The 16,674-nt window shown below is 41.2% G+C and overlaps 1 protein-coding gene across 2 annotated transcripts in view; it reads left to right on the top strand.

Moving 5' to 3' along the window:
• Positions 1 to 15,354, top strand: part of dmtn (dematin actin binding protein) — a 31,164-nt gene extending 15,810 nt beyond the window's left edge. For both annotated transcript variants that reach the window (XM_075455510.1, XM_075455511.1), the window contains 10 exons: positions 812 to 920; positions 3,063 to 3,107; positions 3,182 to 3,316; positions 3,398 to 3,495; positions 3,626 to 3,731; positions 3,815 to 3,864; positions 5,719 to 5,764; positions 8,047 to 8,112; positions 8,482 to 8,562; positions 13,497 to 15,354. In XM_075455510.1, coding sequence (XP_075311625.1) covers positions 812 to 920; positions 3,063 to 3,107; positions 3,182 to 3,316; positions 3,398 to 3,495; positions 3,626 to 3,731; positions 3,815 to 3,864; positions 5,719 to 5,764; positions 8,047 to 8,112; positions 8,482 to 8,562; positions 13,497 to 13,549 — 789 coding nt within the window. In that variant the 3' untranslated portion in view covers positions 13,550 to 15,354. The remainder of the gene's footprint in view (positions 1 to 811; positions 921 to 3,062; positions 3,108 to 3,181; positions 3,317 to 3,397; positions 3,496 to 3,625; positions 3,732 to 3,814; positions 3,865 to 5,718; positions 5,765 to 8,046; positions 8,113 to 8,481; positions 8,563 to 13,496) is intronic.
• The last annotated feature ends 1,320 nt before the right edge of the window (positions 15,355 to 16,674 follow it).

The following is a 16,674-nucleotide window of genomic DNA, read 5'->3' on the forward strand; positions in this document are numbered from 1 at the left end:
CTGTTGTTCAGGTAAAGGGTTAACCAGACTGTCCGTTGATCAGGTGAAGGGTTAACCAGACTGTCCGTTGATCACCTGAAGGGTTAACCAGACTGTCTGTTGATCACCTGAAGGGTTAACCAGACTGTCCGTTGATCAGGTGAAGGGTTAACCAGACTGTCCGTTGTTCAGGTGAAGGGTTAACCACACTGTCCGTTGATCAGGTGAAGGGTTAACCAGACTGTCTGTTGTTCAGGTGAAGGGTTAACCAGACTGTCTGTTGATAAGGTGAAGGGTTAACCAGACTGTCTGTTGATCAGGTGAAGGGTTAACCAGACTGTCCGTTGTTCAGGTGAAGGGTTAACCAGACTGTCCGTTGTTCAGGTGAAGGGTTAACCAGACTGTCCGTTGTTCAGGTGAAGGGTTAACCAGACTGTCTGTTGTTCAGGTGAAGGGTTAACCAGACTGTCTGTTGATAAGGTGAGGAGTTAACCAGACTGTCTGTTGATCAGGTGAAGGGTTAACCATACTGTCTGTTGTTCAGGTGAAGGGTTATCCAGACTGTCTGTTGATCAGGTGAAGGGTTAACCAGACTGTCCGTTGATCAGGTGAAGGGTTAACCAGACTGTCTGTTGATCAGGTGAAGGGTTAACCAGACTGTCTGTTGTTCAGGTGAAGGGTTAACCAGACTGTCTGTTGTTCAGGTGAAGGGTTATCCAGACTGTCTGTTGATCAGGTGAAGGGTTAACCAGACTGTCCGTTGTTCAGGTGAAGGGTTATCCACACTGTCCGTTGATCAGGTGAAGGGTTAACCAGACTGTCTGTTGATCAGGTGAAGGGTCGCAGAGCAGAGAGTGACAGTGGATCACCTGGAGGATCCACACTGCAGCTGCATGCCGGACGCAAGATCAGCACCAGCCTGCAGCATTTCCACCGACCAGGTAACAAACCATACTCACGTTTGTGCTCGGATCATGATGGGGACGCTCCACTGACACAACCCTTAACCCTCATAGCTGGATGTCAAATGCCTGACCCCCAATCCTAACTTTGGGCCTCATTTACCAATATCTTCTTAGAAATTTGAAATTATTTCCTAAACTGTTCTTAACGTTCTTACTGTCAGATTCATGAACATGTTCTTAGATCGATGAGTGCCAATCTCTTTGTAAATTGAAAGAACGTGGCAGCTGTCCCTGATTTGCATAAGTAAACAACTGGAAATGCCCATAAAAGGGCATGAATCTGAAAGGTCTCCTGCAAACACATCCAGCATCCACCTTCAAAGATGCCAATGGTGCGCTCCATTGTGGAGGGAGTATGTGCGCACATCTGATTAAATAAAACTTCCTGGTGAGTCTGATTGCTGGTCTGTGGTGTTATTAACCAGGGGGTCAGGGTCAGATCATAATAAAAAGCCTCTGTTGTAGAACATTTAATTATTAAAAGATATGTACCAATGAGCCGTGCAGCAGCAGGCCCCTTTGACACTAAAACCAAGTTTTAATCCTGAAAAATCCCTTGTAAGAAAACCATATTTTGACATCAATACTCAAAAGGTTGTAGCTTAAAACCTGTCAGAGTTGAAGGGAAATGGGAAATGGGAAAAATGTTTAGTGTGACCCAAAGTTTATGAAGGTAGTACATTTAATCACCTAATTTACACCTGGTGACATCAGTGATGACGTGATGGCATCTTGGATTCCAAAACTTCTCATGAACATTGGATTTTGAACACATTTCCACATGGTTTTCTTTTATTTTTCCTTTTTTGATCCTTTTCTGAAGTCATGAACACAACTATGAACAAAGCTGTTCCAAGTTATGATCTTTTTCATGTTTTTCTGTCATTTTATCCACATTAAAACAATGGAAAATCAGTAAAGGAACGTCAGTAAGAATCAGTAAAATGTCTTTCAATCAGATCCTGACTCTGGCTTTAGTGTTTGAGTGGCCAAGAACTGGTGTTCATATCTGTTAGTTGCATTCTCAGTTCTCAAAGTCCAGAAATCATCAGTTAGGAAGAGGGACAACAACTCAGTGAGCTCAGCATTTGTCACATCTCTGTCTCCTTGATAGCCAACAGGCTCATCAAAGTGTCTGATCCCCCCGGGTACACTTCATCAGTATTCAGAAAAACCCAGTCCTTATGACTGCTGACACACTGGTTTCAATTTATGTCCTCCTTTTCCCAGTAAATACCACTTTGTCACCCTCACTATCCTCTGTGAGGGAAATTCTCACCCTCTGAATCTTCATCAAAGAATTGAACCAAAACATCTTCTCTTCTTGAATATTTTCATTCACTTCCTCTAAATTTCACCCGGACATCTTCCATATAAACACTTCCTCTGAGCTGCATGAGCTAATGGCCGTCACTGATACAGTATCACCTTAATTCAGGGAATAATTCAGATAAAACATGTCTGCCATCTAGTGGTAGAGAGCAGAAACAAGATTTGAGGTGTTATGTGGGACTTCCGGTCCTTGGGTATTCCTTACAGTCCTTGTTTGGACCAGACATGGTCATTGATTATACAAGAAAAGGTTCTGATAAGATATTAAAAACAACAACACACAAACCCAAAGTTTTGTTTGTGTTACTTTGGTGGACATCGTGTTGGCGTGTTTTTCTTCCAAATGTCATCATAACCTCAACTAAACCTAGATCTATGTCCCCACAACATGAAGAGAACAAGTACACACAAAACTTTTTAGCAGGTTTCCATCAGAATAACTTACATTATTTGTATATAACAAAACAAATCAAGCCTTAATGAAATGAATCAACAAAAAAACTTTATGAAGTAAAAAAAAACAACATAATATTATTATAACTTAATTATAAGTTAATTATAATATAATAATATTAATTATAATAATTAATATAACTTCAAGATTCGAAATTTTTGGTTTTAAAATTAAATTAAAACCATTTAAAAACAGAATAGAAACTAAGATGAATATGTTTTTATTATAAAATATGATTTATTTGCAGGTTCCATTAGTATATTTTCGTTTGCATTCAGCTTCTGTGAGAAAAACTGTTGAGTTTTCTAAACGGAGTCCTCGTTCTGTTTCAGATAACGGCACCAACATCTACAGGAAGCCTCCCATCTACAAACATGGTGAGTTACAAACCGTTTCTTTCCTTTTCTTCGCCTCTGTGTTTGTCACTCAGCTGATTCTCGCTGTTGCGCAGAACTTAACAAACACGTGGAAGGCAGCGGAGTGATTCAGTCTGCAAAGTTTCCAGCAGCTCAGCCTCCAGACCCCAACCAGCCCTCCAAGATCGAGACAGAGTACTGGCCCTGCCCCCCGTCGCTGGCCGCCATGGGTGACGCATATATTAAACACGTGCACAGTAATCATTTGCTCAGACTGTGAGCGCTCTCACTTAAACTCTGAACTTTTACAGAGATCGAGTGGAGAAAGAAGAAGGGGCTGCCAGAGGAAGACGAGTTTGAAGACCTGACAGAGGAAGCCAAAACGCTGCAGGAGCAGGAACTGGAGAAGGTCTGCCAGCCAACACCTTGTCTCCACCTACCTGTGGAACCCAGTTGTATGCAGACTATGTAATAGTTCCACATCATTTCCACCTTGATGTTAAACAGCACTGCGTTTCTTCTGTTTTTGGCGATTTCAGATAAAGTCCAACCTGGGCCGTCTGATCCTGAAGGAGGAGAAGGAGAAAGCCGTTGACTTCCGGCGGAAGACGCAGTCGCTGCCCGACAGAACTCACATGCACGGAAGTAAGTCGGTCAGGCGTCTTCAGACGTCTCAGCCTCAGGATGAATCTCCTCTCACATTTGATTCTTTCTTCTCTGACCGGCAGGTTTGTCAGCAGGTGCATCGAAGTCTCCTTCACGCTCCGGCCTGACCAGAGTAAGTGTTACTCTGTGATCTACATTTTTGAGATCCAGAGGCCTGAAACAATGAAAAACAATTTATTTTCAACATGTTGCATCTATGTTCCTCTATGATTTTATCTTTTAAAAAAATGTATTTATCCCATTCTGACCATGAATTGACCATTTTCACTTCATTTATTGAAATTAGCCGTTTTAGCTCCTATCTCTTTAAGGCCCACCCGCCTGTAAAATCCCACTTTCTTCTGATTGGCCAACATCTGGAAGCCTCCAGTCAGTCAGCACACAGTGTTTGTGGTGTGTACTTTGAAGGTGTGCCTGACCGAGGTGACATCAGCTCAGCAGGATCAGTGTCGCCAACCAACCGGATCTTTGGAAACAAGCCACTGTCTCAGATAACTGACTGTAAGGTCATATTCCCACATTCACAGACCTATCTAAAGGTGTCATATTCTGCCTTATTTGAACAATTTGACACAATTTTCTGAGGATCTTATTGAGATGTATGAGACAGACTTTGGTCAAAATACATTTTGAGTTACTTTAAACAGTCTGTTTTCAGGGTGGAGACTTAGCAAGTGCTCTACCCCGTCCTTTTGTTGAGGTCAGCAGCTACTCATTCCCATCCCCAACACCTCCATTGGCATTGGAATTGGCAAGTGGTGAGCCCACGTGAAGGTGCTATCCTGTTTCTTCTTTGGGCTGAGGCTGAGCCTAGCCGAGCCCCCGGAGTCAAGGCTCAGCCACCAGGGACGCCAGCTCACTCCCTCCCAGGCCTAGCTCTGGCAGCTTCCTTTATCTAGGCGAGGTGACTTTAACTGTCTGGTGCCACTCAGTCGAGGTCTTTTAATCACAGCTGAGTGTGAAGCAGCCGGGATGAAAGTCGGCTCTTCCAAATCTGAGGCTGTGGTTCTGAAAAGATGGAGTGCTTCCTCCGGGTCGGAGATGAGTCTCTGCCTCAGGTGGAGGAGTTTCAGTATCTCTGGATCTTGTAGTCAGTGATGGTGAGTTGGAGTTAGAGATGGAGAGACGGATTGGGGCTTTGTCAGCAGCAATGAGGGCGCTGCTCCGGTCCGTTGTGGTGAAGAGGGAGCTGAACCGGAAGTAGAAGCTTTCAGTTTAACGCTCAATCCTTGTTCCAACCCTCACCTGTGGTCACAGATCTGTGTAGTGACCCAAAGAATGAGGTCGTGGATACAATGAAATGAGTTTCCTTCAGAGGGGGGCGGGGCTCAGCCTCAGAGATAGGGGGAGGAGCTCCACCATCCGGAGGGAGCTCGGAGTAGATCCGATGCTCCTCCACACAGAAAGGAGTCAGCTGAGGTGGTTCATCTGGTTAGGATGCCTCCTAGTTGCCTCCCTTTGGAGGTTTGGAGGTTTGGGCACGTCCAACTGGGAGGAGGCCCGGGGCAGACCCAGAACTCTCTGGAAGAATTATAAATCCTGGAGAGTGTTGCTGGGAGAGGGATGTCTGGATTTCCCTCCTGGACTCGTTGCTTCTGAGACCCGACATCAGATAAGAGGAAGATGATGGATGGATGGATATTCACCAATAACACAGAGTACACTCGTGAAAAATAACTTATTCACATGAAGGATGTGGTTGTCACAGTATAAGAAAAAAAATGAATAAAAGTTGTCCTCTTATTGATCCAGATCAACTCATCTACATATTTATATTGAGTATATTTGTGCTTTCCTTTAAAGTATTTATTTTGTAGTCAAAAGTTGATAAAATCTCGATAATGACTGAAGTGGCATTCCATACTAAATGATCCCACTTAACATATTGTGTTCTGACAGGAAATAAGCAGTTAAAACCTGAATTAGTGTAAATCAAACTCACACTAATGGATTTTGTGTGTTTCAGATGCAGTCGGCAGAGTTTTCCACAGACGGAGACAAAGGACAGCCAGGTAGGAATCCTCACTCACATAAATGCAGCCGATATAAAAGAAACTGGAGAAACTCCTGCAGATTCAAACACAAAATCAGTTCAGCTCTTACTGTCACTCTGGTTTTCATACACAGCAACAGAACGCTGACATAAATCTTTTAATTCTCACTGGTTTTCATGATTTTACTTAGTCTGTTAAATCTTTATGGTATAACATTTTTGTGTACAAACTTGTTGAAAATGACTGAATTTAATTTAAGAACTCCTGTTGAAGAGGAAGATGCTCAGCAGCTTGCAGAACATCTGTTTCTTCTCATAAATCAGCTGCAGATGTGTTATCAGTGAAACCGTAGACCCTTTGTGTGACCCTCCTGTCGTGTTGTCATGTTTTGCAGCTGCTCAGGTAAGTGTGTGCGTGCATGTGTGCGTGCATGTGTGCGTGCATGTGTGCGTGCATGTGTGCGTGCATGTGTGCGTGCATGTGTGCGTGCGTGCGTGCATGTGCATGGCCACTTAAAGCTGCTGCGATGCTGTGCTCACTCCTGCATAAACGCTGTCTCAGCATGTTGCTGAATCCTGTTCTGATCAGTCTGAATCCCCAATTGAACCCCTTTTCTGCGCTTGTTGGTACGGAATGTCACAAGTGCCAACAAAGAAGAAACCAAGGAAAGAATAAAATTAGAAGAAAAATCTTTTTCTGAAAAATATGGAGTTTTTAAACACAGATATGATCCGTTTTTAAAAAAACATTTTCCTTCATTTTCCTTCAATCTATTTATTCCAATTTAAGTAAGCGTTGGTTTAGTCTTTATTTTTTACTTATTTATTTTCTTCTTCTGTCACAGTTTTTATTATTTTTTGTGTTATACAGATTTTCTGTTTTTATTTAACAGAAGAAAACAGGTGATGCACGTTTTGTGTAACTTGAGTCAACATAGACTTTTAACAACCCTTTTGGTAATTTAAACTTTAAACTATTTAAAAAAACATCATGGCTCATTGACACAAACATTAATCATGTATTATATTTTTTTTCATTCAATCGAAACCAGAACTGCTTTCTAACATTCACTAATCTTTTATTGTTGCATTATTCAATTATTTTTCCTAAAAGAGGCTTTTTAAAATCTTTTTTTTCCTCTATTTGTTTGTCGCCTCTAAATCCTTTGAATTGTATTTATTTTGTAGAAAAGGTTCCACAGAAACAAAGTTAAGATGATTTATTGTTCAGATAAATCAGATAAGCAGATAAATCAGATATAACATTTTTTGTTTGTTTATTCAGTGAATAAACTCATGTTCAAGTGTGGATGTTTTTTCACTCAATGTAACCTGCATTTATATTTGCAGTTGTCCACCATGTTTTATTGTTGCTTAATGTCGGCGAGTCAAAACTCACTAAACTAGAATATGAATAAAAGTTTCAACAAGGGATTCACTGCATGCAGAATTGAGAGGATCATTGTGGTTCATTTCAGCCTGCTTTATTTTCTCTTAATGAGTCTGTTGTCTCTGGGTCGTGCTGACATCGCTTTCTCCACCTCCGATTAAGGAAACAAAACAGTGTAAGGACATGGGGTCAGTAACACCAGTAACAACAGTCGTGTCTCCATGCTTTTCATTTTATGTGGATAAAATGACAAAATAACATCAAAAAGATCAGAACGTGGAATAGTTTTGTTCATAGTCGTTTACATGAATTCAGAAAAGGATCAAAGAAGGAAAAAATTAAAGAAAACCATGTGGAGTTTTTGAATCCAAGACGCCACCGCGCAGTGATGTCATCAGTGATGTCAACACACACAAATTAGGTGATTACATTTACTACCTTCATAAACTTTGGTATCTCTTTATCTTTGACCATTTTTAAGCTGCAGCCTTTTGAAATATTGTCAAAATTTAAGGTTTCCCCCATAAAACATCTTAAAGGGTTCATTCATGCACTTCGTTTGTTTCTATTCAAGTCCGACTCCGGAAGCCGGAGTCCGTAGAAATAATGCTGCGACGGAGGAAAAAAGAGACTACGCTCCTGATCGCAACAAGACGAATCCCAGCTCTGATAAACTCTGGCGTCAGGATCCTCATTTCTGTGGACGAAGGCTAGGAGTGAAGTCGTTCTGACCTGTAGAGACAACAGGCGCATTAATTAAACAGATGCGTGTTTGTGTGAAATCTGCATCCTCACGACCTCGCCAGGTGCCTTCATCCTGCTCGGGATGGCTCAGCTTCTCTGTGGTGCTCTTTGTGTTCAACACGTCTCAGCATCTGTGTACAGAGTGTGTCTGAAATGTGTTTGTGTAGAACGGAGAAACTCGGAGGGAGCGCATGGACAGAGGAAACTCTCTGCCGAGCATCCTGGAGCAGAAGGTGAGATCTGCTGAATCCAGATCAACAAGAACAAGGCGTGAAACAAGCGTCAGAGTCAGGACAGTTAACTGTTACAAAAAAGTCAACTTTAGTCTGGAAAGCATGAAATGGGCTAAAATACCTGAAATTTCAAGATTCCAGCTTCTCAAGCTTCTCTTGAACAATTTTGACTATTCTCATCTGAGTATGATCAAATTTGACATTTAAACAGTTTATGTAATATCTCAGTCAAATAAAACATGTTTCTGTCTTCTTCTGTGCTTTGAACACTTTTGCCTGAGTAAACTTGAATAATTTTTAGATGCAGGGCTTTATGGATACTTCCTGGTCTGGGAAATGACGCTCTTTGTGTTTCTGTTTGCTGCTCAGATTTATCCGTACGAAGCATTGATTGTGACCCACAGGGGGCGCAGCAAGCTGCCTCCAGGAGTCGACCGCACTCGGCTGGAGGTGAGTATCGGCTCATCCGTCTGAAAGATATCATTAATGATCCAACTCTGATGTGTGTCGGAGTTTCAGATCTCACAGATCTTTTCAGTTCCAGTTGAATTCCCTCAGAGTTGGATTCGGTTCTACTTTAATGATGTAGAACCATGGTGAAGTAAACTGGACAAAATGCAGACCATTGAGCAGTTGAGGCTATAAACTTGTAGTAGTTCTGCACCTCTAATGTAGGGAAGGCTACAACTCTGAGGACACAAAGCAAACCTGTTCCTGAAGGTTCAGAACGTACCAGAAGATCTGAGATCAAACCATTAAAAGCTTCATAAACCAACAGTAGGGTTTAGAATCAACTCTCTGATGGACAGGAAGCAGTGTAGAGACCCCAGGATGGAGGGATACGATCCACTTTTCTGGTCTCAGTGAGGACTGAATCAGCTGTCTGATAATCTTTCATTCTCCAGGTGATAGTCGGCTGACTTCATAACTCAGCTGATATGACTGTTGGAGTTCAGGTCTAAGTCCATAATAACACCCAGATTTCTGACCTGGTTCGTAGTTTTTAACATTACAAACTGAAGCTGATCTCAGATTTTTAACTTTCTTCTTTGGCTCCAAAAACAATGAGCTCCAGCTGTCCAATGAGCGGTCCAGCTGCTGCTCCCTCAACCTGCACTACATCTGTACTGGATCTCTGAGTTTCCTGAATGTATTTCGAAATAATGCATATGATGACTATATGCATTACAATTTTCAAAATTATTAGAAAAACGTTTGAATATAACAGGAATAGCCAAGATTTTGGCTTTATGGAACCAACTTTGTTTATAATTCAAAAATAGAAAAAAAAAACATCTCCTGATTTAAAAAAAAAAAAAAAAAAGCTAATGTAAAATAAAACTAGCCTCCTAGCCTACATTACATTCACATCATAACACCTTAATAACACTTTTCCATAGTAGAATGAGTGTTTACGTTAGCCTAGAAGGCTAGCATACTGTGGGTAGTTAGCGACTACTTACTCTCTGGGTGGTGAAATAACTTTTGATGTCTCTTTTCTTTTTCAGTGACATTTTCCATTTACAAAGCAGAAACACGGGCAAAAATGTTGAGACCAAACGAAATATTACTGTGAGGATTTACTTTCATGATTTTGTGGCGTCAAGCCTGTCTGCAACAGCATATCTGATATTTTACTGTCAATCCAGCGTTTTACAGCAACTCTGCACACTCCTTGTCGGGAGTGGTGACGAGTGGGGCTTTATACCTTCATGTGCTGACCTTTCAGCCAATGAAATGGCTGCTAACCTTGTTGTAATGCAGTATACACTGAACATTGCGACGGGCACGTCGGAAAAATAGTTCTCTACAAATGCTTAATGCTACGAATGAGTTCGTGAAAAATATTATATTTAATGCATTATGTAAAAAAAAAAAAAAGTTATATTTTTATATAATATAATATTATCAAAAATATCGGTATAGTAGGGATGACTCTGTCTTCCCCAAACTTTGTTGTGACTTGTCCCTATGGTCCCTGTGCAAACTTAGGCCCTTGGATAGAACCCTGAGGAACTCCACATGCCATGTTTGTCCGATCAGATGTGTGATCACCTACAGACACAAAGTAGTTTCTGTATTTTAGATAAGATTCAAACCAGTTTAGTTCTGTGGGAGAAGGTCCCGCCCAGTTTTTCAGTAAATATGTTGTGTACTGTATCAAACGCAGCGCTGAGATCCAGTTACCGCTAACGTGTTTGAACAAGGGCACTTTCTAAGGACATTTATTTTCCCCGTGGCTTTTAACTGCTCTCAATATCTTAGCATTTTATTTATTTAAACATACATTTCTTTTGTGTTTTTACATACTTGTAACTTTTAATACGGGTTTGTGTTTCTATTAATAGCAGATGATACTGCATCTTCTAGTTGTTATGGGTGTCAATGCCAAAGGCATTAGAGCACACATATTACTATTGTGCATACTTAGTATTCTTCCGTTTCCGTCACAAATTTCGGCATGCTACTAGTTCCGTAATAAAAAGTATATCCCCGCATGTCCAGCGATAGAGAATATTGTGCTTGTATTTTTCTCTCTCATTACTCGAAGTGAATCCCGGAAAATGATGAAAAACTGGGAATTTTGTAAATGCATTGAAATTCATAAGTAATGGGACAAAAGCAGCCCTATTTGGAGGCCTCATATCTCAGCCTTACGGCATCACAGAGACATCATTCAAAGTTTAAACGGGATAGGAAAGACTCAACTTTAACTGAACTAAAGTTTTGTTGATATATTGCTTTGACACAATGGCAGTTTAAGTTTTAGAAAAAAATCAGGACTCCTCTCAAACTCCTCTCACACTGTAATTTGACCAGCTTGAAATTAATAACCAAAAAATTCGAACAAACGCCTCTCACATCGAAAATATCTGCCTCACCTAGACAAGTTTTACTTCAAAACGTAGGCATTTTTGTCCTCTTTCACCCAAAGTCACCCTCATTGAGCTTGGCCTCACAGTTTTCTCTCAAATCACCTCTGTGTGCAGAGAGCGACCACTCGAGTTCCCATGCCTGGCCATTATAAACAGGCCGACTCATCTCCTTATCAAATGATGATTTTAAAACTGCCATAAAACACTAACCGTACATAGGAGCAGAATAAAGATTACACCGGTGGCTTCTGCCATCCCTTCTAGCGCTCACGGTTCAAGAATTTATGAGATATGACTTATAGTTTTCGAACAGCAACCATTTGTTCGAGACATACGAGTCAGTATTAAACTCCAAGGTCAACTGTCAGTTGGTCATAGTGAGGCCGCGTCTATTAGTTGGCTCCTGTCTTTCTTAAGGGCCCAGCATGGTTGCTGCAATGGTCGCGCAAGCGGGGTTGATGACGTCACCGTGTCGCGCCAGCCATATAAAGTGGCGCAAGTCGATGTGCCAGTAGTTGCAATCTTCTCCATCATAGGTGTTGCTGCTTTGTGAAGGCTACTGGTAACTACTCTACAACGACGAAAGTGGAAAAACAATGCCCCCGTCAAGAGCAGGAAGAGTAGCACTGTCATCAATGATCAGCATTCTCACCTCTACTTACATAATAGCTGAGAAGTCTGCAGCCTGCAGAAGTTGAAAATTCAATAGGTGTGTTATCACCATTATAGTCTGACATAGTACTTAGAATATTGTTGTAGGACTTTTTTTTTTTTTAAACATTTCTTTATTAAGGTTTTGTTCTTTTATACAAACACACAACAACCCCAAACCCAAGGCACAAACTGAAATAATATAGAAAGTCTCCCCTGAAAGCATGAGCTCTGTAAGTGTCCACCTAATATAAAGGAATAAAGTATCTTAAAGACAGGAGGACTGTAGGACTTTTAAGTGTATTGTGTTACCTTTTCTTTTTTGTTTGTTATGAAATAGTGTGCTTCAATGGACAGACTTGGGAATTATCGTTGCCTTTCAGGATGCAACAATAATAATAATAGATCGATTTGCTGTTTGACTTGATTATGCTGTTTCAGTGCAGTGTCGTTCAGCTGCCTGTACAGACGCACTTCCTTGCTGAGCCCGTTTTCGAATGGGTCCATCCGGTTTGTCGTTCTCCGCGCACGGCAAGTTAGAAATTTTGACTGGTGCACGACTACGTACCGCGTTGCCTTGTCATGGCGCGCGCCAAGCAGAAATACGTCATTTTGACACCACACGTTGTGAGCGACAAGTCAACTGTAAAACAAGCTTGTTAATTCGCCATTTTGCACATTAAGCCCTGTTTGGGGGTATTCTGGCATGAGTTAGAGATGTTCTGATCACAATTTGGACATTTGGTGCTGAACGGAGAATTTAGGTATCCACTGCTGCAGCCCCCCCACCTTTGCATTGAGTCAATGACCACTCAAGCAAACAATCATAAAACGGCATTAAACTTTTGTTTGCAGAGACATGAAACTCACCGTGTGGTCTGTGGTGGACAGCGATACGTTGGCTCGAAAATCACCGCGAAATACGCTTCCAGAGAAGTTATATTACCATTATTGTCCGTCTTCATGTCTGGATGTCTTGCTGCTGCTATTCAACGGTGTCCGGAAAAATAGGTCCACCAAATGCTAAAACAACTGTTAGAAGGCACATTTCGCTGCGATTTTCGGGTCAATTTATCGCTGTCCATCACTGACCACACGGTGAGTTCCATGTCTTTTCAAACGAAAGTTTAATGCCGTTTTATGATTGTTTGCTTGAGTGGTCATTGACTCAATGCAAAGGTGGGGGGACTGCAGCAGTGGATACCTAAATGCTCCGTTCAGCACCAAATGTCCAAATTGTGATCAGAACATCTATAATTCACCCCAGACTACCTAAAAACAGGGCTTAAAATGGCGAACTAACCCTTTAACAGACACTGTCTCCCATGGCAACTAAGCAACACAGACAACATGGTTGACCTGTTATAACAGGTTTATGCCAGCCCCTCACGACACAAATGCGCGCGACAGTGCGCACTTACTCACATTTTCCCACTATTCTGAACACATCAACGAGGCTTTATGTGTTATAACAGGTTTATGCCAGCCACTCATGATAATTTGACTGTATCATGACAGCCTCTGTCTGGGGATTTAACCTCTGATAGAATAGTAAGTATACTATTACCTCTGCTTTTCTCCCACTGCTTATTTATGCCATTGAGCCAAGCAGCATGTGTCCGGCTTGGCACCCATCAAAATTTCTTCAGAAATTTTCTAGTTTTAAATATAATTTATACATTTGTTTGACTTGATTAGTTTAGTTATTTTACCAGGAAGTCCAATTTAGATCAAATCTGTTCAATCTCTGTCTAGTAAATGGTAGAAAGCACACAGTGCTTTAGTTTTGGTTTCACTTCCAGCTCCTTTAACAAACTACTGATTCAGGTCTGATTTGGTCTTCTTCTGTCCCGTCAGAGACATCTCTCTCCGGAGGACTTCCAGCAGCTGTTCGGGATGCCCATGGCTGAGTTCGACCGCCTGTCATTATGGAGACGAAATGAACTGAAGAAGAAAGCCCAACTTTTCTAACAGGAAGTGACCTCATTCTCAACAAATACTTGACGAAGCTCCTGCTTTAAAAAGAGGAGAAAACCGAAAACAGGCCATTACTTCAGATATCCAATCAGCAGACAAGCGATTCATCTCCATCGTACTAACCGATCACGTCCCTGGATGAGCGCCGGCCCTCGTGGAGCGTTTGATGACGGCCGGTTCTGATCCACTCCGACTAACCTTAACTGATGCACTGACATATTACCTGTGCTGCACTTATAACCACTACTGCTTGCAAGTCGTCACTATGATATATCCACCCACCCACCCCCCACCACCACATCATCATCATCATCATCATCATCATCATCATCATCATCATCACAGTCCATGTGACATTTAGTCTCACAGATGTTACACCTCCAGAGGTCGACATCTTGAAGAGAGGTCTGCATGTTGGCGGTTATCTTTGGGATGGACTTGGTGTTGGGCTGGTCGTCATGGCAACAGGGGTAGGATAACCGCGGTAACCTATGTTACATGGCTCACCTGCCACAGAGGGCGCTCATCTAAGAGGTATTTGGCCATTTATACGAAGTTTCTACAGGATTCTGATAGGAACAAAAACACCGAGTCACAATTTACGTTGACCAGCACCTGACATACGTCCATTGAGTCGTTTGTGTTTGCACACAACTTCCTGAGATTAATCGTGACCAAAGACGATGAGCTCCAATTTATTTTTTGTTTTAACTGAAGGAAATTCTGGATCATCCAGTTGTTTACTTGTTCGAGACACTTGAGGAGTGTTTGTGAGGGATTATAATCCCCAGGTGATGTAGATCTGTGTGGTCCTCATAACTATGGCATCATATTTAGTTGCTTACATAATCTGAGTCTGTGGGAGCATGTAAACATTGAATAAAAGAGGCCCCAGGATAGAACCCTGAGGATCTCCACATGCCATGTTTGTCCGATCAGATGTGTGATCACCTACAGACACAAAGTATTTTCTGCATTCTAATGCAGATTCAAACCAGTTAAGTTCTGTGGCAGAAGGTCCCGCCCAGTAAATTGTGGTCGACCGTATCCAACGCAAAGCTGAGATCCGGTATTTGGCTCTTTATACGAACTTCCTACAGGATCCTGACAGGAACAAAAATACAGAGTCACAGTTTACGCTGACCAGCGCCTGAAATACATCCACTGATTTGTTGTTTTTTTTGCACACAAATTCTTGGCTTTCACTCCTGAGACGATTTGCGATCGTGTCGATTATTTCTTAGTTTGTCTCGACTCGTATCTAAGAACTGTAACGTCCCCTGCAGCAGCCATTTTCACATAACGAACCAAAAACATCACTCTGCCTTGCATCATGGCTTCAGCTAAAACACTCGCTTGTTCCAATACATTTCCACACATAAATCCCGTTAACTATTTATCTGCATGCAGATTTGTGACACTTGAAATACAGATTTCTTTTTAACCAATATTTTTATTGTTTTCTGGTAAATTTTAAACTGTAGCTTAACTCACTTTTCCACTCGTGAACTGAAAACAGGTGGAAACCTCATTGTTAATACCAAGTTGTTAATAATTAAATGATACAGATAGTAGTTTTGGGGAAATGAGCAGCCTCGTGAGATGTTTTCAATCTGCAGACATGAACATTTTCAGATGTTTCACATTAGAAAAAAGTGTTGCTGTAAGCTGTTTCATACTTTAAACTGCTCTTGATAAAGTGACGAACAAGGATCAGGGTTTTTTTTTGTTTGTTTTTTTTTTAAACAAAGCTTCTGTCTTTCTCTGAATTGATAACAAAACTGATGACTTACATGTTCGCCCACCGCCACAGAACATCGGTTGTTTACAGTCATCTGATTGGCTGTTACAAAGAATGTGAAGCTGGCGTTATGCAGTGTTGTATTTTTGGTGACTTTTGGTGTGTTTGTGCACCAAATTTTGCAGATCTCGGCCATCTTGTTTACAGGGATCCTGTAGACTTAAGACCAGGAATATATTTGCTTTTTAATCATGTAAACAAATTCCTCTGTTGCGGTACGTCCGTTAACGTGGGAATCCACTAGAGGCCACACCAGAAAAAAAAGAATCGTGTAATTACGGACTTTCTTTACAAGCTTGTCCTTAAAACTTCCCGCCTTTATTACCGCTGTCAGCCGTATGACCCTACACTACCTAAATTAACAAACAACACTCGAAACAAACACAGGATACACGAGGCAGCCATGATAAATAAATAAATATCTCTAATTAAAAAGCAAGTTTATTCCTGAAATAACCTACAGAGTCATGTTGACATGAACAGACGAGCCGCTTTCAGATTTTTTAGGAACAAATTTTACACAGAATGACTGCAAAGTTGTTATTAAACAATTCAACTCACATTAACTTTATCCATTTAGGTCAAAAACAGTTTAGAAAGTGCAGGGAAAGCAGGGATAAACATGCAGACGCTAAAGGACGCGAATGAAAAGCATTATTTTTATTATTTTAACTAGTTAACACTCAATTGTTGGTTTTTGGAGCCTGTGACAGCAGTGATGGAAACAAAGTGTGGACACACAGCAGGGGGCGCTCTGTGCAACAGCATGTCTTCAGATTCTCTTAATTTGATTTACATGTAACATATTAAGATATGAAGATACAGAAACATGAAATGTTCATATCAAAGACTCAGAAAAGCTGAGGGTTGTATGATCTCACTGATTTAATTAGCCGTATGGGCTGAAAAGTCTGAATCTGAAAGTTTCATGTTGGACGAATGAAATACATTTATTTAAGTGTTAAAGATTTAGTTTTCCTCTCGGTCCAGCAGAGGGCGCTCTCAGATCAACTGTCAACATACTGAGGCTTGAAAGAAGCAAATTGCAGACACCCGAGGACTCACCTGAGGCGGTAAGCTGCCAGCAGCTTCGTGGTAACAGTCAGAACTCTCTTCATGATCCGACTGCTGATTTCTGCTCTTCTACTCGAGTCGTTCAGCAGCTGATTGTTTTTATTTATTGTGTGCAGCTTTTATTTATTGTGTTTTTACTGTGAGCTGATTTATCTGGAAAACATTGTCTTAATATTGAGCACC

This window comes from Odontesthes bonariensis, chromosome 22 (assembly GCF_027942865.1).
Source record: "Odontesthes bonariensis isolate fOdoBon6 chromosome 22, fOdoBon6.hap1, whole genome shotgun sequence".
NCBI classification, from domain to species: Eukaryota; Metazoa; Chordata; class Actinopteri; order Atheriniformes; family Atherinopsidae; genus Odontesthes; species Odontesthes bonariensis.